At 42.0% G+C, this 22,873-nt stretch overlaps 1 protein-coding gene across 2 annotated transcripts in view; it reads right to left on the minus strand.

Annotated features, from left to right (window-relative positions):
- Positions 1-22,873, minus strand: part of HECTD4 (HECT domain E3 ubiquitin protein ligase 4) — a 241,288-nt gene that overhangs the window by 32,749 nt on the left and 185,666 nt on the right. For both annotated transcript variants that reach the window (XM_089676997.1, XM_089676993.1), the window contains exons 56-60: positions 21,122-21,303; positions 20,616-20,821; positions 5,812-5,942; positions 3,498-3,703; positions 1,777-1,956 (exon numbers count right to left, since the gene is read on the minus strand). In XM_089676997.1, coding sequence (XP_089533123.1) covers positions 1,777-1,956; positions 3,498-3,703; positions 5,812-5,942; positions 20,616-20,821; positions 21,122-21,303 — 905 coding nt within the window. The remainder of the gene's footprint in view (positions 1-1,776; positions 1,957-3,497; positions 3,704-5,811; positions 5,943-20,615; positions 20,822-21,121; positions 21,304-22,873) is intronic.

Genomic DNA, 22,873 nt, shown 5'->3' on the forward strand with positions numbered 1-22,873 from the left:
AGAAAAGTTACATCTAAAAACTGTCAAATAATTTCAGAATAATGTTCCTGAATGTAAAATTGCAAAGACTTTAAATGTATAATCATCTACAGTACATAATATCATCAAAAGATTGAGACTCTGGAGGAATCTCTTTGTGCAAGGGACAAGATCGAAATGCAATTTTGAATGACCATGATCTTCGGGCCCTCAGTCAGCTCTACATTAAAAACAGGCAGGATTCTGTGATGGACTTCACTGCATGGGCTCAGGAATACTTCCAAAAATCACATCTGTGAACACACCATGCCATCCAAAAATGCAAGTTACAGTTCTATCATGCAAAGAAGCAGCCATATGTGAACATGATCCAGAAATGCCATCGTCTTCTCTGGGCCAAACTTTGTTTAAAATGGTCTGATAAGTGGAAAACTATTCTTTGGTCAGACGAAATTTGACATTCTTTTTGACAACCATGGGCACTGTGACCTCCGGACTAAACAGGAGAGGAACCTTACGGTTTGGTATCAGTGCTGAATCACTGATGGTATGGGCGTGCATTAGAGTGCATGAAATGGGCAGGTTGCCCATCTGTAAAAGGCGCCACCAATGCTGAAAGATATAACCAGGTTTTAGAGCAGCATATGTTCCCATCCATTCAATGTCTTTTCAGGGAAGGCTTTGCATATTTCAACAGGACAATGCTGAACCACATACTGCATATCTATGACAACAGCATGGCTTTGTAGCAAGAAAGTCTTGGTGCTTAACTGGCCTGCCAGCAGTCCAGACGTTTCCCTAATTGAAAATATGTGGTGCATCTTGAAATGAAAAAATACAACAAAGACGACCCAGGACTGTTCAGCAGTTACAATCCTATAGCGGACAACATTCTTCTCCCAAACCTCCAGCAACTAATTTCCTCAGTTCCAAGACATTTATAGAGTGTTGTTCAAAGAAGAGGGGATGCTACATCATAGTAAACTTAGCCCTGTCCCAACTTTTTTTAAGATGTGTTGCTGCCATCAATTTCAAAATTCCTCCACTTTTTTTTTTAAAAAGGTATATTTTCTCAGTTTGAACATTTGATATGTTTTCTATTTTCCACTGTGAATAAAGAAAGGTTTTATGAGACTTGCAAATCATTGCATTCTGATTTTAATGTAGATTTTATACAGCATCTCAATTTTTTTGGGAATCGAGGTTGTACATGATAAAAACTATAGCTCTGCATTGGAAATCTCCTGACTCTCTCACCATTGATAGATGGCAGGAACTTATTAATGACATATAACCACTATACAAAATGACCTATGTAGTTCGAGACTACCAAAAAAAAAAAAAAAAAAGTTACGGTCACTTTGGATGGGAACACACCACACCTTCCCTCTGCAATGATGACCGATATGTAGTGTACTGGTCTTAGTGACAACCATATTTGCTAATCCATGTGGCAAACCAATCAATACAGACACACAAGTAATTTAAGATGGTGTTATTATTTTAACATAGACATTAGAGCTATATGTTGTTGTTGATATGTTTTGTATTTTAAACAATTTGACTACACACAGTGGACAATATACTGACTACTATGTTAGATGTTTGGTTGTAGCTTTACTTGTATTCAAATGTATAATCATTCTGTACACTTGATCTGAATGTATACAGAAGGTTTATGTTCAATATGCTTTTATTAATGCAAAATAATAATAAAAATTCCCCTTGAATGATATTCAATGATTTTTACTGCAGAATAAAGAAGGCATTTGCTGAATAAAGTAACCTGCATCTCACCTAGAAGTTCCACCACTTGCAGCAAAACGGAGGATGGGACTGTAGCAAGCTCATCATCAGACCTTTCATCTCCATCTTCTAGTTTCCAAGTTAGGAGCTGCTCAGTGAAAGCCATGGCAAGTGAAAATTCCAGGGGCAAGGAATGGAAGACTAGTACAGCACCCGGAGAAGGGGACACTCCTAAAACAAAATATTGCCAAATCAGACTATTTGTATATCATATTACAGCAATCAATGAAGTTTACACCAAGGCATGGAGTTAAATAGACAATGTCAGCAATCAGCTTATTCAAATCTACCTTACAATGCACACAAACACACACACACACTCACACAAACACACACACACTCACACACACACACACTCACACTCTTGTACCGTTATGCAATGCAGAGTATGTTGCATGCAAACATACAAATTAGAGCTTTTTCCTAAGGCTGTGTGGAAGCAAATTTAAATGTCCATTAAAAGTGGGCACATGACTTCTATAGCCTTACATTATGCAATGAGCTCACATATTTATTGGTAATTATATGTGTTTAGCTCTACTATACAGAGATATACAGAAATCTACTTAGCAAAGCAGAACAGGGTCAACATGTCTGCTATAGAAATCTGTCACATATGAACAACTGAGTATCGTTGTTGCTCTAGGATCAAACGTCATGGATTCAGTACATGGTGGTTGATGACTACATAAATACAAGCACGCTCTGATTTTCAATTAACCACTTGTCCTCAAGAGGATTTACCCCCTTTCCTGACCAGGCTATTTTTTGCGATACGGCACTGCGTTACTTTAACTGACAATTGCACAGTCATGCAAGGCTTCACTCAAATGAAATTTATGTCCTTTTTTCCCCCACAAATAGAGCTTTCTTACGGTGGTATTTGATCATCTGTGCGGTTTTTATTTTTTGCGCTATAAACAAAAAAAAGACCGACAATTTTGAGAAAAAAAAAAAAAAACCCCAAAAACTATATTTCTGACTTTTTGCTATAAAACATATCCAGTAAAAAAATGTTAAATAATCAAATTTTGTCATAAATTTAGGCCGAAATGTATTCTGCTACATGTCTTTGCTGAAAAAAAAAATCCCAACATGTGTAAATTAATTGGTTTACATGAAGGTTGTATAGCGTCTACAAATAGCAGTATATATATACTGGATTCCCCCCCCCCTCTTTAATACTAATAATGGTGGCGATCCACGACTTATAGCGGGACTGCGGCGGGCATTATGACACGGGGGGGAACGACTGACTAACTGCCATGGACATCCCCACTGACACTAATAGAGTGAACCGTGCTAATAAAAAGCACTGACACTGTACTGTTGACAATGGGCAGGAAGGGGTTAACATCTTGGCGATCAAAGGGTTAACTCTGTGTGCTTTACTGTGTAAGCACGCTGCTTTGTATTGCTCTGCTATGCAGAGCAACACAAAAGCAGTGTGCTGGTGTGGACAGGGGAGAGATCTGTATTGTTTACATACAGAGCTCTCATCTGTCAGTGTTACTCGGCAATCGCCAGGTACTGGTAGAGAATCTCTGACTGGAACCCAGTTGTCGACAGCTGAAGCTGACAAAGGCGGCACAGATAGGGCGGTGTGCGCGCCCCATACCAGGAAATACAAAATCACGTAAGGAAGCAGTTAATAAACTGCCATTGCTTTTCACAAGATCTTCCAGATAATATGTCTGAAAAGTAATAAATACCTATTTTCACATGGATCTTGTCGGTGGGAATGATTGCAGTTGGGTACTGGTTGGTGGTTGGTGGTGGTGTTAGGCCTGTATTACTTGGAGAGGCATCACGGGGAAAACACACCGATTCTATTAAATTCAGTTGCCCATTTCTCTTGACTTTATGACCAAGGCCATACACTAAAACTCGAGACCAGGGAGCTTTGTACAATGAAGAGCTATAATAAATGAAACACAGATGGAAATAAAAATTGATTAAAAACATCCAGAGTCAATCTACAGATATACAGCTGAACCTAGAATAGCATTAATGTGCAATTCGGCCTATATTTTGGGGATGGGATGAAGTCTTTACAGCAATCAGGAAAACTCTACCCAACTTTGTTGAGGCCTGGATTGTTTATCCCATTCCAGACCTCGCGCAGTACATGTATTGCGGATGGGCGGCACAAGCAGGCCAAGCGACGTACCTTCAGGCCCTTTCAATTTGTATGCACTCAAGCAGGCCCATGCACCACACAGTTGAAGATAATGCTAAAGGAAATTAAACAATAAATTGTATAATATATAGCTAGCTTAAGTAGGCCTGACTCCTTCGTGTTTGGAATCAGATATGTCGCGTAGCTCTGACCGTAGCACTGTGGATAAATGCACCCTTCTAGAAAGCGCAAGGTCATGGGTGGACCATGCCAAATTTGATGCTTGAATTGATTGAAAGAAACATGAATCAGATATGTCACAGCAGCAGTGTGGTAAGCAGTGAACAGGTCTCAATTACTCATGAAACTTGGACAGATGATAGCAGTTGAAAGATTGATAATATGGCTAAAGTCACTGTAGATGGGCAGCGTGAAGAGACTGAAGATCCAAATTCAAAGTTTCATGTGGCTATCTGTTGCAGCACTCCACCCAGCAGAATGAGGTTAGAGCTCTGTTCCACAGGCTCCAAAGGCTAAGTTCAGCTTTTAGAGCATGTTACAAGCTACACCCATATTTAGCAAGCTGTGAAAAAGAGAACTACTAGTCCAGTCTGCCACTGAGGCAGATGGCTTGTCATTCTTAATGAACCGCAAGGGTGCTGATGAGCACGTTCGTATGTTCATTCACAAGCCCTGAGCTTTCAAATTGACAACTGTACTGAGGTGAGGGATGAAAGCTGTAGGGCTTTGTCTGCAGGAGTCTGAAATTACACCCATGCAACGTGATCAGTGGATCACAACATGCAACGTGGATCACATGTGCAACAGGATCAGTGGATCACAGGTACAATGTCAGGCTCCTGCAGACAAGCCTATACAGGCTGTCATTTTAAAAGTAGCAGGGCTTGTGAATGAACTACAAGTCCACTCAACAGCACCCATGCGGTTCATTGAGAATGACAAGCCATCTGCCACAGTAGCAGACAGGACTTGTAGTTCTCTCATTTACAGATTGCTGTGAATGAATGACACAGCTGTGTGGGTGGAGCGCCATGTGCAATGCTATGCAGTCCTATGACCCCTGAATCATACTCATCTAGGCAAGTATGGCTAATTGATTTTAATATAACTTACTTCGATTTTACAAACCAGACTGAGGATGATTTTGCTGGTGGCAAAAACACCAGACAGCTATTTTTTTGTGAGTGTTTAATTTTTAAATCAGATCCTTTTTTATTGGGATTAGTGCTGTTTATGAAAAAAAAAAGACTTGAATCAAGAAGAAAAAGGTTGCTAAAAAAAACAAAAAAAAAAAAAACACTGGGAAACATCAGTGGAACTGCATCTTCAGTGAAATGCTCGTATGGGTCTGAAGGGACCCGGGTAAAGCAGTTTTACCTATGTGAAACGTGTTTCCCACAGGCTCCTATGTGCTGCTAGACTTGCCCCTGCACCCTCTTCGCGCCTGCAATCTAGTGATCAGTTGTCTCTGACATCATCAAAACAGAAGCAGGGACCAAAGTTCTGCACTGGACCTGAGGACGCCAAAGGACAGTCTACTATGTAGGGTAGTGGAGGATCAGGCAAGTGCTTTTATCGTCCTCTAGACTAAACAAGCAATTACCTCTTGCAGTGCTGGCATAGGCCCCACTTACTTTGCTGGAGTTGGACTTTAAAACAACAGAGCTGAAAAAGATGGTTATTCTCCTAGGTCACCAGAAAAAAAAGCTGAGGCATGCTGGTAATAGAAGGGGTATAGCATCGACCTACTTTTTTTTTTTTTTTTTTTTTTTTTTAATAGGTGGCAGTATAACCCAAATGTTTAAGACATTTTGTGCCCCTAAATACACCAGAAAAAAAGTCAAATATACAAAAGGGTACCAATATGAAAGTCAAAAATAACTTACTCTTTACGGAAGCCAGACTGGCTTTCTTTACATGACACCACAACAAAGGCTGCTCCAGGAAAATTCACATCCATACTGACTTTGGACTCTGAGACAGGGAATTCCTCTGATGGAAACTGCTCTGGGGCATGCTAAAAAAACAAAACAAAAAAAGAGTACTGTACTGCCATCTGCAAACTACCACAAAAATGGAGAAACTCGCAAGTAAATCTCATTCCAGCCATTATTTCTGGACTAATTAGAGAACAAAAAACAGTATTTTTGTAAGTAGCATATACTGTAAACATTTTTTTTTAGAATTCAATGAAGGATACAGGAATTTAGTGACAGTCAGCTTATACTGCTGTCTAGAGAATTGGACACTGGCAAACAAAAACACTGGTCAGTTTAGAATAACTCTTTCAACTCTCAACATGTCTCCAATTTGTGGCAAAATATTACCGAGAACATAATCAGGCAAAGAGAGGTGAGACATATATCCCTATATACTCCACAAAATGGATTTTATGGTAAGTACAAAAATCGCATTTTCTTTCTTGTTCATTAAGGGACACAGGAATTCAGTGACTTCCAAAAGCACACTGACTGAGGGCTGACAACAGGAACAAAACACTAATGAAAAATAAAAGTTTAGAGAATGTGTGAACAAAAGATTGGGTGGCAGGCTTGCAAATCTCGGAAACAGTTCCTTGATGAAGAAAAGCCCACAGATCTAGTATGCTTACCCAGGTAATGGTGGAAACCATCCCATAAGCTTGAACATTAATCTGTCTGAGCCAATGAAAAATGGTTGAACAAGAAGCAGGCGGTTCTTTACAGGGGCCACCAGGAATGACATCCTCCTAATACAAGCAGTGACTGCGAGGCAGACATGCACAGCCCAAATCATAACCAAAGTAAGAAAGGGAGTACTGGACAAAGACAAAGGGATGGGAGCACGGTGTTCTGGTTGAGGTGAAAGGCATGAAGGATAAAGTTCACCTTTGGGAACATGTAACATGTTCCCACCGCTGCAGCTGCTTCCCGACCCCCCCCCCCCTGTGACAGCAGTATGGGGAGAAGTTCCCCGTGCTAGTCATTAGTTTTTGAAAACAGCACAGCCATGCGGGGCTCCATCCACACGGCCGCGTCATTCATTTGTAGCTGTCAGCTTCTAGTTCTCAATGAACTAGCGATGTTGAGCGCTGTGGTAGTTCATTGAGTCTTCCTGTCAGACTAGATCTGCTTGCCCATACGGGATGCAAGCAGATACACTGACAGTTTGCAGGAGTCCTGCATGGCATCAGTGATCTGCTGCCAAAAGAAAAAAAAAAAAAAAAAAAAAATAGTAAATGCACATTTTTGTATATGCAAAAAATTGGACACAATTTTTTTTTTCAAAAGGGAACTTATTCTTTAACTGCATATGAAGGGAAGGAAATTCTGTGCCACACCACCACCTTGTCCGGTGCAGAGGCGATGGCAAGAAACCAAACCCTGTGTAAGAGAATAGAGAGGATTTTTCCTGAATGGTTCAAAGGGCAGACTGATTTTCCACTATATTTTGTGGTCACATGCTTTAATGGCATGGCTGTTGTAAACCCCGGTAAGTGACCCTTTCTTAGTTGTTCTGGTTGTTCTCTGTGATTTAGATAGTTGTCAAGTGTGGTTTTGAATTTGGGATCATTCAGGGACCTGCATGATCTGCAATATAGCAGTGCTCTGTGATGTGCAAGCACCTAGGTCTCTAAAACTGTACCTGTGCAAATCTTTAATAAAAAGAATTTACAAAAAAAAAAGGATTTGAGAAGAATCGAACGTGAAGCTACCAGGAACCTACTATCCTCCAGTGCTGTCATATTCCAGGACTGCAACCTACCTTGAGTGCCAAGACGTACAAAGTGTTCAGTGCTCAGAGATATGACCAAGGTAAAGAAGGCTGAAACCCAATCACCACTGAACAAGACACACACGTTGAAACGTCAAGACTGAGCCAAGAAATATCTGAAGACATATTTTTTGAAAGGTTTTATGGACTGATGAGATGACAGTGGCTCTTGACGGACCAGATGGATGGCCCGTGGCTGGATCAGTAAGGGGCACAGAGCGCCAATTCAGACCTTTTCAAGTTGAAGATGGACACAAAATCAACACCCAAACTTACTGCCAGTTTTTAAAGACACTTTCTTCAAGCAGTGGTACAGGAAAAAGTCTGCATCTTTTGAGAAGACCATGATATTTACGCAGGACAATGCTCCATTGCATGCATGGAAGTACTCCACTATGTGGCTAGCCAGAAAAGGCCCCCTTCCTCACCTGACCTAAAACCTATTGAGAACTTGTGAGACCTTCTTAAATGGGAGATTTGCAGTGAGGGAAAAACAGTACAACTCTCTGAACAGTTTCCAGGAGGCTGTGGTTGCTGCTGCACAAAAGTTGATAGTCAACAGATCAAGAAACAGATAGACTCCATGAATGGAAGGCTTATGACTGTTATTGAAAAGAAGGGTGGCTATATTGGTCACTGATTGTTTTTTAAATGTCAGAAATGTTTATTTGCAAATTTTGAGTTGTTTGTTTATTAGTCTCACTTTAACAGATGAAAATAAACATGTGAGATGGGAAAATTTAAATTTTTCATTTAGTTGCATAATAATTCTGCACGCTAATAGTTGCCCAATCGTTGTGCACAAAAATATATTCTCCTAAGAAAGCCAAAACTTCCCAAACCTGAATATTTAAGAAATTAAAAGTGGTTTATTAACATTTTGGATTGATCGAAAGCACTGTAGTTGTTCAACAATGAAATTGATCCTCAAAAATATAACTTGCCTAATAATTGTGCACACAGTGTATAATACATAATTTGTTGCAAGACAAGTACCTTTTCCATGAGGCAATTCTATGCGGAGCAAATCCTAGCCTTTTTGCAGATGCCCTAAGCACCACCAAGGTTCAGGTCACTGTGCTTCAGTTTTGTTCCAGGGACCGCTGGCTTCCCATTTCTTGATCAGGCCTTATGTGTAGAGTGTCTCTCATGTGCCTTCCCCTTGTATATTCCCCCCACAACGGTTGTGTGATCTAGGTTTGGTTTTTTTGGCTCTCCAAAAATGTTTCCCTTGAAGGGCATACAAAGGACTTGCTAATTTTAGCATGCAGGTCCACAGCCCATCACCAGAAGATCCTTATTCATCAATAGGAGACCCATCTTGGAAATGGAAGGCAGGAAACAGTCAAGAACCTTTTCACATTATACTTCAAAGCTGTGGTCATAAGCTCTAAAACGCTCTACAATCTAGGGATTAATTGCTGTAGTGATCAGATCCCTTTTAGTGCTCTTTGTCCTGTCAACCAGCATCTGGCAAAATACGTACAAGCTTGTACTGCAGGCTCCAATTGCTTGTCTATGGGATCCCTAAAGACAGCTGTGTCCTCCCCAGGGATGCTTAAAGCTTTGTTAAGCAGGGATACAGTGAGATGGACTGAGCAGTCAACTTTTTAACAAAGTCCTTCTCAAAAGGACACAAGGCTGACAGGCACTAGGAGAGGGACAAAGAGCTCACCAGGGTTCTTGTAGCCTCCATAAAGGAGGGCTGCGAAAAGCAGAAAGGTCTTGGCAGATTTAGGAGCCCTAAAGAAGCCTAGACTGGGTACAACACTGGTAGAAGCTACAGGTTGATTCTTGAGCTTTAAAGTGGGGTGCACAGCATCAGTAATCTGTAGCAGAGGACTGTGACTACTTTTAAGTAGGTTTATCCCTTAAGAACTTAAAGTATAACTAAAGGCAAAACTTTTTCTTCATCTTGGATAAAGTATGGGAGGTTTATAACCACTATCAGTTTTTTGCCCGCTTTGTCCCATAGGAAAGATTTACCTTCACTTTCTATAGCATAGTCAAAACAGGAAGTGAGAGCAAATGAGGAAATTTTGCAGTGTCACCAGGGTAACAAAACTAGTGTCCTCTTTGGAAGATTTTCCCTTTATTACTTTTCTGATGTCAACCCAAAGTTTGAGATTTTACTTTCACAGTAAACATTACAAATAGAGAGGGTGAATCTCCCTAACGGGGTCACAGACCGCAAAAAAATGGACAGTGTTTTAATCCCTTTTCTACACTATCCAAAAATGTTAAGTTTTGCCTTTAGTTACAGGTTGAGAGACACTGTAGCAGACAGAACCCTGACAGTTTTGGGCTTAGAGGCCTGTGGACAGATCAGATAAGAATTAAGCAGGGAAAGGCATGGAATTTCTATTTTGCTATAAAATCCTGGATGAGAGCTGTGACATTCTTCCACAATAGGACTGAGGATACCATGCCTGGTGGAACGTAGAAAGACTTTAATGAGGACATAGAGTCTAGCAGATGGTGGAACCTTAGGCCATTAGTGTCTGTTACATTGGAGGCACACTGCAGGTGGAATCTGAACTGTTACTATAGTGTAAGCTTGACACATCCAGTACAGAGAGGCTGGCATCTCCCGGGTCACACAAACCCATCTGCTTTGTAGCAGAAGAGCCAAGCAGCCAACAGAGAACAACCATGGAGGATTCTATGTGTCATTTCCAATCTGGAAAAGACAGAGTGCGCTTTCTCAAAGCTGAATGGTGAAAAAAAAAAAAGGAGCATGGCACACATGTGAAGGAATTAGCCTTTCAGCATTACCATACCGCCATTTTGTCTCTTGACCTGAGATCTGCCATTTTAAGATAAGAATCCATTTTGAGATTTATGTCAGTACTTAAAGATGAATTTGTGTTTTAAGACTGTTTCTTACTTTCGATAAGAGTCTGAGGTTCCTCTTTTTCTTTCAGATGTAACTTCCTTTTTTCCTCTACCTAGCATAAGACTGAAAGTCTGCGGTGGGCTTTTTTCCTGTTGCAAGAGTATTAATAAACTATAGCCAGCGCTAAAAGGGAAGTTGTCTACTTTCTATATTAATGCTTGATGCATATAATAATAATTAACATAAATGCTAAATGATTGGGCATTACTGACGTATATAATATTCTGATTGGTCAATGCATACCTGTCAATTGATTGGTTCTTATATTTCCATGTATTGTTTTAGGTTTCATATATAAGTTTGAACACGGAAGAATAAATTCAGTTCCTTCTGAGATACCACCTTGTGTCTGTGTGCAATTTCCTGTGTCTCAAAGGGAACTCCGGGCCTGTGGACAGACATTGGTCAGGGCCAGGGGACTGACGGGAGTCGGTAGCTACAGGAAGGAACGAGAGGAGCCAATTCCTTTCAATTGGGGGCTCGTGTCCGGGATGAGATAATCATCCTTTTCGGTAGGTAAGATTTTTTGTCATTCTGTCAATTAGTCTGTCTTGCCGGAAGGGCTCTGATTAAAATCTCATGCCCTTAGGTAGCACCGGGCTTCGCGTCTTAAGACGCCAGTGGCCAGGCGCAAAGTGCTGTGGGGAGCACAAGGTCTTTTGGAAAAGACCAGGAGCAGTTTTGGGAACTGCACAGTCTCTTATGAGAAGGGGCTGAAAAGAGTTTCTCTGAGAAGAAACCAGGAAAAGTCCGGGGCTGATCAATTCTGTCCTGCAACTCTTTGCTTTTCTTCCTATCGCATAGAAGTATAAGATAATTTGTTTGTGTGACACAAGTGCCCAGTTGGTAAGTGTATGGGCCAGAGGTCACTGAAGGTATTGTCAACTTCCGTTGTAAGACGCACCACCCCTTTAGCTAGGCCTTATTGGCTGATGACCTAGAGAAGGTGATAGCATGGTGACACGGAGTTGGGTGCCTATGTAAATGTCTTGTTCAAATTGTGTTGTAGGCTTATTGTTAGAAAAGTGGGAGTTAGTCAGAGTCAGGATATTATTAGAAGTATTGTATATCCAGGTTATAATCTCCACTTTTGGTCAACCACTAGAGAAAGACCCAATAAATATCTTAAGTCCAGACATTTTTATAAAGTAAATTGTCATTTGGAAGTTGACCCCTGTTTTTTGGGACAGCCTATAGGACAGATTTGTAACACAGACCTTTGTAAGTGTAAAAATGGGAAGTGGTCAAAGTAAGGATAAACGCCCTCCCCCAAATGTTGGTGAGATATGTAAAGATTATGTAGCCCGTATCTGTGGGACAGATTACTATCTAGTTAACCCCTGGGTGGATAAATTAGCAGACTGGAGTGAATTCATGGGAAGTGTTGACCCGTTCCCCCGTGATGGGAGTAATGATATTTTTCATATGGATATGATTAGGGGTCTCTGTCTGGGGGATAAACAGGCTTTCCCATGGTATAAGGGAGATCCTGTGTGGGATCAGAAATACATGACCAAAGGTGGACAAAATTGGTTAGAATTTGCCCCTCTCTGGTTTCATAGACAAACTGGGAAACAAAATAAAGCCAAAGCTAGAAATGTAGATGCCACTAAAATACATGCATTAGAGTCAGAAATAGACAGACCCACACACCCTCTCATGCCATTCCCTCCCCCATATGTCCCACCTGTCCCACAGCCCACAAAACTTTATCCATCTCTTACTGAAGAAGATATTGATTTTTTTAGCCGGACATTATGCAGTCCAACACCCCACAGTTCAAACTCCCGCGCCCTCCCAGGGTGTGGTTCAAAGTCCTACCACACAGGGAGCGACAGGGGGAATAGCTGTTTCTTCAACTACTGAAGCAGATGACTCACTTGTTGATGAATCCGCTAGTTCAGGCTCTCTGCTGTTCAGAGCAGCTAATAGTCTAGGTATAGTGGACATGCTAAGTCCATCACACACACGCCATAATACCCAATATGGTATTGATTCCAATACACAACAGATGCCCTTCATGACAATAGGAGACAATCTATTAAAGAAACCCATTGAGATAGAAGACATAAATAGGATTGTCAAACATTGTCCAAGACCCACTGTTTCTTCAACGGCTACTGTGAGCTATTTGAAGAAAGCATGTAAAGGTAGAAATTACACACAAGAGGATATGCGCCTTATCCTCGATGGAATATTGGGACAAACTTCCCCTTGGAATTGGGGTAATGTTGGGACCATATCCATCCTAGAAGCAAGCAACATTACTGCCACAAATTATAAATTAAACACAGAAGATGGTAGGGACAATATGTGGAGAGAGGTCTCAGAAGAAATGGAACGAGCTTTCCAATCTAGATCCTCCCTCCCTACCGCAGTAGCCTGCAAGCAAAAGTCAGGAGAAACTGTGTTAGATTTTTGGAAAAGATTTAATGAGACATGGACACAAGAGGCAGGACTGACATTGCAAGACACCATGCATAGTCTACTGATTCAGACTTTCCTGTCCAATCTAAAACCCAGTGTCATGTTAACTGTAAAACAGATGATTTCTGAATGGCCCACTTGTACCAGAGAACAATTTCAATTGAAATTGACTGAGAAAGATGCTGCCGGATGTCTAGAGATACCCAAGGCGGTGGCCACTCATTTTCAGGAAGATCCCTTTCCCCACACAAACCCACCGTACAAGAGAAGGGGGGGTTTCAATAACCGAGGCAGAGGCCGGTCTAGGGGAAGAGGGAGGAATAATAGGGGATGGGACACGGGTTGTTTTAACTGTGGGGCTGAGGATCATTGGAGAAATCAATGTCCATATGAAACTCAGGACCACGTCCAGCATAGCCCCTCTCCAGGCCAACCACAAAGGGACCTCCCACAGCAGAATGTGAGGTTTCCTATCTCTTGGCAGACACAATCACAAAATAAATGAAGGTGCCCAGAAGGTGGTATCCCAGCATTCCCGCTTGTCTCTCACTCTTATAAGGAACAACCCCTTGTATCCTTGCATATACAGGGCAAATTAACCCCATTCTTGTTGGACTCAGGCGCGACTCGTTCGAGTCTGAGTGAGGATTATTATAAGGGAGAGGTAATGAATGCTGAACCTTCTATGGGAATAAATGGGATACTGACCAAGACTTATAAAACACCGCCTCTTCCAATTTTTGACCCCATACAGGGAATCACTCTGCTAGATCACTCATTTAGAATAATACCCAATTGTCCAGTTAATTTGTTAGGGAGAGACCTCATGGGAGAGTTGAACATCAACTTGAAATCCACAAGGAGAGGTGGTATAGTGGCTCATTCTGCCAAAATGCCAATCATCCCTGCCATGACAATGATTACTAAAGAAGACCCCTCATTTCCTGCTGGAACAATTAATGACAAAGTTTGGGCAAAAAGTGCCTTGGATGTGGGATTCATTTCCTGCACTCCATATAAGGCCACACTGAAGCCATGGGCTCAACCTGTGTTTCACAAACAATACCCTTTGTCAAAAGAAAAGGAGGAAGGAATAGCGCCCATGGTGGAACACTTTCTCAAGGAAGGAGTCCTTGAAGAGGTGATTTCACCATACAACAGCCCAATAAATCCAGTTAAGAAGCCGGACGGCTCTTACAGATTTGTGCAGGACCTGAGGGCCATTAATGATCTTGTGATTCCCATTGCCCCAATAGTGCCTGATGTACCAACACTCATTTCCTCCATCCCAGCTGATGCTGAGTTTTTCACAGTGATTGATCTGACAAATGCATTTTTTTCAATCCCTGTTGCCAAGGAGACACGCCTAATTTTTGCGTTTCATTACAGGAGAAAGACCCTTACTTGGTGTAAATTACCGCAAGGGTATGTAGATTCGCCTGTGGTCTACTCTGTTGTCCTCCAGGCTACCTTAAAGCCATGGACTCCTTGCCATGGTTCAGTTTTGGTTCAATACGCAGATGATTTGCTTCTCTGTAGTGTTAATCGGGCAGCCAGCCAAGGGGATAGTGTAGATCTCATGAACTGGTTATGTGAATGTGGTCATAAAGTGTCTAAGAAAAAGCTACAATGGTGTCAGAAAACTGTTGAATACCTTGGTTTTGTTCTCACAAAAGGTGAAAGGAAAGTCAGCCACAAAAGAGCTGCGGCTCTTATGGGTCTGCCCCGCCCATTGACCAGGAAAGACATGCTCACCTTTCTTGGTATGATTGGTTACTGCCGCCAATGGATACCTGACTGTTCCTACTATGACAACATTTTGAGACAAGCCACAGGTTCAGAAATGTCAGATCTTGTGAAATGGTCAGATGATATGTGCAATGCTTTTGTGTATCTGAAAAATGCTATGGTAATAGCCCCTGGTCTTGGTCTGCCCGCATATAATCAAATATTTCATCTGTATGCTAGGTAAAATTGTAAAACTATGGCAGGGGTCCTGGCCCAGGAGCATGGAGGAAAACTCCGCCCTGTTGCTTTTTTCTCAAAAATGGTTCCAGTACAGGTCCAAGGCATGCCTGCGTGTCTCAGAGCACTAGCATCAAGCGCTATGGTGGTCCAAATGGCTACGTCACTCACTCTGGGACATGAGACCACCTTACATACCACCCACAATGTGTCTATTCTACTCAAGAATATACATACCCAACACATGTCAGCCCAGAGACTTAGTGGATATGAGGTTATACTGTTGTCAAACCCTAAGTTGAGAATAAAATATACCTCTCCCACTTCAGGTCCAGCTCCAATTTTAAATGCCTTATTAGGCTTAAAGGGAGAGCAGGATGAAGTTGTTCCACAGCATGATTGCCTGGAATTGATTCATCAGGACACCTCTCCAAGACAGGATATGTCTTCTGTGGCTCTTCCAGAGGCACAGAATGTTTTTGTAGATGGCTCTTGCTCGAGACCCACTGACACTGTTTACCATGCAGGATATGCGGTGGTGCAGTTGCCAGATAAAGTACTTGAAGCAAAACCCATCCCATACCAGTCAGCTCAGGCCGCTGAACTGATAGCCCTTACAAGAGCATGTCAGCTTTTTGAGGGTCAGGATGTAAATATTTACACAGATTCCAGATATGCGTTTGGCGTGTGCCACGATTTTGGAATAATTTGGGAAAAGAGAGGATTTATTGCAGCAGATGGAAAATCCATCTCACATTCATCTCTGGTGAAGGCTTTACTCAAAGCCATACAACTGCCAAGATCCCTTGCTATCCTACACTGTAGGGCACACACAAATGAACAAACTGATATTGCAAAGGGAAATGCTTTAGCTGACAAAGTAGCAAAAGAGGCGGCCCTTACCCAGCCTGCCATGATCCAAATGCCAATGCTCACCCCTGAAATGCCACTGTTGGATCAAACATTGCAGGATTTACAGACATATGCTACCTCAGAAGATATTGAGCAGTGGAATGCAGCTGGTGTGACAAAGAGTCCACAAACTGGACTTTGTGTCACAGAGGGGAGACCATGCATTCCAAAGGCCAGTGCACCTCTGTTCATCTCACAGTATCATGGAGTAGGTCACAGGGGATGGCAGGTTACATGTGAACTGCTGGATAATGATTTTTTCATTCCTGGCCTTCCCTCTTTGGTAAAATCATATGTGTCTAGATGCATTACATGCATAAGGAATAACCCAAACAATCCTCACAAGGCAAGACATGAACACCTGACATACCCATCAACACCTTTTACTCACCTACAGGTAGACTTTACACACATGCCAAAGGAAGGAAAAAGACAAGAATATCTTTTGGTAATTGTGGACATGTTTAGCCGCTGGGTAGAAAGCTTTGTAACCACAAAAGAAGATGCCCAAACTGTAGTGAGGATCCTTACACGGGAAATTATTCCCAGGTGGGGATGTCCACTCCAGATTAATTCTGACAACGGTCCAGCATTTGTGGCCAAGGTATGTCAGGATTTGGTGAAAACACTCAAAATTGAGTGGAAGTTTCACATTCCTTACCACCCTCAGAGCTCAGGTATAGTGGAAAGGATGAATAGGACCCTCAAGGATAAAATTAGGAAAGCTACTGGAGGTACCTTTGCAAACTGGAAAAAAATACTGCCTGCAGTCTTGGCAGAGGTAAGGATGACTCCTTCTAAAAAGACAGGTTACTCCCCCTTTGAGGTTCTAATGGGTAGGCCCTTTCCCACTCCCTGGGCCAGACAGCCACTCATGGTAGAAAGAGGGGATTTGGAATTGATTCAGGAGGAATATGAGAGAAAACTTATTGAAACTTTGGACAAGGTTGAAAGAAATGTTGCTCGCACTTTTCCTCTTTCTTCACAGGAACCAACTCACTCTTTCCAAGTCGGGGACCGTGTGGTGATACAAGCCCTCCATAGGAATCGGAAGCAAGAGTATCCCTTTGGGCCCCCCACTTCTGTGATCGCTGTCACCAGGACCGCTGTCCTGACTGAGGATTCCAAGGCCTGGATCCATGCCAGCCGTGTAAAAAGGGTGAACCAAGCCCCTAAGAAGCAAGACAAAGGCAAAGACACAGATACAGAAGAAGAAAAAGGAAGTGAAGCCGGTGTAAAAGTCTTTGAAGAAGATGACCTTTCTGATGCTCTCACAGAACTCTGGGCAGACATTTTGCTTCCTCATACTAGCAGCCCTGACTGTGTTCCTCCCAGTATGGACAATAACTAACTGTATTTATCACCCAGATGATTATGGAGTGATTAAGAGTATATGTAATACCTCCATCCAAGCTAGTGACCCAGATAATGCAGAACCAGTGCACACACAAAACCACAGTACACAACATTCTAGTGTCAGAAAGAAACGAAGTCTAACCCGCACTAAGAGAAGGATGAAAAGAATGTCCTTTGTACAAGATAAGGGATGGGGGTTACAGGAAACACCAGTCTTGACTACTGAGGATGTAAATCAGACCATAGTGTTTACTCTGACTAAAAACCAGGTGTTTGACCCGACTAAAGTTACTTATGATATTGGACCTTATAATGTGTACATGTGTGGGAGGAATAAGCCCTGTGGTTACTGGGAGAATATATGGTGGACAACAGACCCTCATAAATGGGAGACCCAATCAGCTAGAATTCCCCTAGAGGACATAGGCACCTATCAAAGAATCTCTATAGCAAAAGGCCAAGGGAATATCATTTTCACAATAAGGAACCCACAGGTCAGAGATAGTGGGGAATATAGGTTGGGAATAACTGTGTCAGGAACAGACCCCTGGGCCAACCTCATATTACAGGTAAAACCCTCCCCAAGAGTCCATGTCAATACCATAGACAATTCATTCCCCAAAGTTAGGAATCGACTGGATAATGAGGTGACAGGAGTAGTGATGCAATCAGAAGACAGATTAAGCATTGAAACTGGTTACTCTGACAAAAATGAATGGATTGAATGGGTGAGATGGACCACTAAAAGTAAGGGACAGGGAGACTGTGTTTCATGTGCCAATCCCCGCCCCCTACTTGCCACAGTTCCTTTGTTAGAAGAAGAAACTAATATGTCCTGCCTAATTAGAATGTATAAAGATAACATCACTGAGAAGGAATGTTCTGATTTTGTTAAGAGGTTCCCTGTTACCGGATTACGAAATTTACCTTTGGCCTCTAAACCGGTACCAGGAAATTTTACCTGCTTTGAACATGATGATGCTAAGGGTAAAGATTTAGGTACATTCCCACCTAATTACTGTGTTAAGACCATCCGCACCTCCGCAGAAGGCTACCGGAAGGAATGGTTTCAGGACCACCGGCAGCAACTGTCGGATGTGTGGTGGCTGTGTGGAGATATGAGACTCAGAGCCAGACTCCCCAGCAGATGGAAGGGAAGCTGCGCTCTGACCCATCTTCTCATGCCTTTCTTTATGATCAAAGTAGAAGATGGGATAAGAAGCTTGCCCATCTTGGAAAAATCCAGATCTAGAAGGTATAAAAGAAATGCACCCCGTGGTTCCTTTGATAATAGAGTTTACATAGATGCTATAGGTGTACCAAGAGGAGTCCCTGATGAGTTTAAAGCTCAGGACCAGATTGCTGCAGGGTTTGCCTCTATTGCTATATGGGTACAGCCTAACAAAAATGTGGATTGGATTAATTACATTTATTATAATCAACAAAGGTTTGTTAACTATACTAGAGATGCTCTAAAGGGGGTCTCTGCCCAACTTGATGCAACATCCCTTACTGCTTGGCAAAACCGCATTGCTCTTGATATGTTATTAGCTGAGAAAGGAGGAGTATGTAAAATGTTTGGTTCCTACTGCTGTACTTTTATCCCCAATAACACCGCTCCTGATGGAAGCATTACTAGAGCCCTTCAAGGCCTCCAAATGTTGTCTGAAGAATTGGCTGAAAACTCAGGAGTAGAAAATCCACTAGCTGGTTTTTTTGAAAATTGGTTTGGTAGATGGGGAACTCTGATGAAAACTATGCTGATTTCTATAGTAATGGCTGCTGCAGTATTAACTCTGTGTGGTTGCTGATGTATCCCCTGCATCCGAGGTTTAATGCAGAAACTTATTGACGCCACCATTACTAGAACCATGTGGAATCAGTGTCTTGATAAAGGACCTACTAAGGGCCCCAGGTACCAACCTGTAAAAAAGGTGTAAGGTCACGTGCGTGACCTAAGAGGGGGTTTGAAGGAATTAGCCTTTCAGCATTACCATACCGCCATTTTGTCTCTTGACCTGAGATCTGCCATTTTAAGATAAGAATCCATTTTGAGATTTATGTCAGTACTTAAAGATGAATTTGTGTTTTAAGACTGTTTCTTACTTTCGATAAGAGTCTGAGGTTCCTCTTTTTCTTTCAGATGTAACTTCCTTTTTTCCTCTACCTAGCATAAGACTGAAAGTCTGCGGTGGGCTTTTTTCCTGTTGCAAGAGTATTAATAAACTATAGCCAGCGCTAAAAGGGAAGTTGTCTACTTTCTATATTAATGCTTGACGCATATAATAATAATTAACATAAATGCTAAATGATTGGGCATTACTGACGTATATAATATTCTGATTGGTCAATGCATACCTGTCAATTGATTGGTTCTTATATTTCCATGTATTGTTTTAAGTTTCATATATAAGTTTGAACACGGAAGAATAAATTCAGTTCCTTCTGAGATACCACCTTGTGTCTGTGTGCAATTTCCTGTGTCTCAAAGGGAACTCCGGGCCTGTGGACAGACATTGGTCAGGGCCAGGGGACTGACGGGAGTCGGTAGCTACAGGAAGGAACGAGAGGAGCCAATTCCTTTCAACATGCAATACACTTCACCCAGCAGTAAGTGGAAACTGTAAATGCTGTCCAATGGACCTAGCTCCCAGTGCACAGCCTGGAAGCATATTCAGTATGATCATTCGGAGGCAGGGTCACACCTGTCAGGGCACTGGACCTGGAGAACGCTCCATGATTAACACATTAAACTCTTGTCTGAAAAGTACCACAATGCACAGCCCAGTGGCCAAAGATCATGTTCCAGTTTCTCGCCATGTCTAGTCTATCGGGGTCAATGTATTGCAATCCAAAGTTCGGCTTAAGATAGGCCAATCCAGATAGCTGTGCAGAGAGACCAGCTCAGCAGTGATGTAGCATGAATCTTGATTGAAGAAAAGAGAACAGCTAACACAGAGCAGAGAAAAGACATCCATTCTCCTAGAACACTAGCAAAAAAAACAAAGGCATGCTGAGAGTAGGAGGGAGTTATCATGTGTCACAATTTTTTGTGTGCCAGTGTCCAAATCTCCTGTAGGCAGCAGTATAACCCGTGACTAGCTCAATGAATGACAAAAAAAACAAAACAATTTGATTAGTTGCCACTTTTTTTTATTGCTCCAGTTATTAAATAGCAGCTCAGTTTTGTAAAAAGTTAACCTTACCTGATTAAAAAAAAAAAAAAAATCAGATCGGATTTGCACGACAAGGACTTTCAGAAATATAATTTACTATAATTGCTATATGTATAGATACAGATACATTTTATAAGGCTTCCTGTAAATTATACATAATTATAGATATAAACAAATTTTACTAATAATGTAACTTCAGACTGACCTGTAGGAACGAACAGATCTGCTTGGTGAGGTCCAAAAGACTATCTTCTCCCTGGTGTAGGGCCCTGGTGATGGCAACACAAAGCCATTCTCGAATTGGCTGAGCATTTCCCTGGTAAAAAAGATCTGTGGTGGAGCAATTCTGGGAATAGATGCAGTGTTGCAAAGACTGAGCTATAAGTATAGAGGAGGAGCTGATAGTCCCATCTGAAAAACAAACAAATAAGTTTTAATGTATAAATCTGAAAAGGAACCCAGGTTTACAGCATGCGCTTCTAAACAGTTTCACGTTGTCACAAGAATGCCAGAATCAGCCGGAAAAATCAGTGTCAACTAGAATACTAAAGGGTGCCTATCATTTTTTTTCTTTTGAGAGAGGGAGGTATTCATAGACACAGTGGGGAGAAGAAAGTATTTCAGCTTCACAGGAGAGGTGTATACTGCAAATATAGATCTCCTATTCAGAAAAGAGAACACCAGTATCACTGCAGATAAGTGCAAAGTTACCAGGAAGAGGCGGAGTCAGAAGCTGATTTGACAGTAATTGTAGGTGTTCCAGTGTGATATCTCGGATGGCAGGAATGTGGAACAAGCGAGTAAACGTGTGCGGGCACTTTGGTGCAAAGATGTTGAGTAAAGCGACACGACAGTAGAGTCTAGCCAAAGCCGATTCACATCTTAGTAGTTCCCTGGAATGAAGAAAAAAAAATGCACTCATTACTCTCATTTCTGTCTACTGAAAAATTGGGATGATAGACGTTAAATTCTAACTTTGTCCAAAACACAAACGTCTATGTTGTGAATAGAATAGTTATAACTTGTGTCAGGTTTTCATTTATGTCCATGTCCTAGCATAGGAAGGTGACCCTTCTATTTGTTCTGGTGAACATTGTCACCAGGACAGCAACCAATTGTTTTGTTTGTGCCCTTGCAGGGACAAGTGCAGAAAACACACATCTTTGCACATGGTGTGAACAAGCCCTAAAAGGAATAATTCTCCAACAGGTTCCAGTGACATTTCACTTTGGAGAGATTTCCTGTTGCTTCTTTTTGTGTCTCTGGGGCAAGAAGTGAACAGAAACTTTAACCAGCTTCTACTGGAGGGGTAATCAAACTCCAGCCTTCTAGCTGTTGTGAAACTACAAATTCAAAGAGGTGTTACAAGACTCTGAAAGCCACAAGCATGCCCCCCAGGGGCAAAGGCATGATGGTATTTGTACTTCAAAAACAACCTAAGGGTCAAAGTTTGCCTACCCTTTCTATAAAGGGTAGACAAAACTTCTATATTTCTATATTTTTTATATTTTCTATATTTCTTTCCAAAATTGAGCTCTTAGTATTCCCTCCAGCCTGTTCCCCCTCCCCCGACTTCTCCATCAAGATCAATAACACAATCATCAGTCCCTCCCCTCATGCCAGGGTGCTAGGTGTAACCCTAGACTCCCATCTGTCCTTTCAATCCCAAATTCAATTGCTGTCCAAATCTTGTAGACTTCACCTCCGCAACATCTCCAAGCTACGCCCGTTCCTAGCCTCGGAAACCACTAAGCAACTTATTCACTCCACCATGACTATTGTAACTCCCTCCTCATTGGCCTTCCTCATCACAGGCTATCCCTTCTTCAGGCTATCCCTTCTTCAGTCTATCATGAATGCTGCTGCCAGACTCATCTACCTTACTAACTGTTCTGTATCAGGCACCCCTCTCTGCCAATCCCTCCACTGGCTTCCCATTGCCCAACGGATAAAATTCAAAACATTAATAACATATAAAGCCATTTATAACTCTGCCCCAAATTACATCAGCAATCTTGTCTCCAAATACCACCCAAACCGTCCTCTCCGCTCCTTCCACAACCTCCTGCTCTCTAGCTCCCTTGTCTCCTCCTCCCATGCTCGTCTCCAGGACTTCTCCAGAGCTTCCCCCATCCTATGGAACGCTCTGCCCCAATTTATCACACTATCGCCTACTCTGCTCACTTTTAGGTTTCCAGAGATCGCCTATCTCTTCATGGAAGCCTATCCAGCCCTCAGCTAATAATGGAATCTTCTACTCTTCCTACCAGTTCATCCCCCACAGTTACTACCTTTTGTAGCACTAGCCCCTCCCTCCTAGATTGTAAGCTCCTGGGAGCAGGGCCCTCCTATCCCTCTTGTATTGAACTGTAGTGTTGCTGTATTGTCTCCCTTTACATTGTAAAGCGCTGAGCAAACTGTTGGCGCTATTTAAATCCTGTATAATAAAGAAAAAAAAAGAAA

This window comes from Staurois parvus, unplaced genomic scaffold (genome assembly GCF_062004578.1).
Source record: "Staurois parvus isolate SC_StPar_1 unplaced genomic scaffold, SC_StPar_1.0 ptg000014l, whole genome shotgun sequence".
In the NCBI taxonomy this organism is placed as follows: Eukaryota; Metazoa; Chordata; class Amphibia; order Anura; family Ranidae; genus Staurois; species Staurois parvus.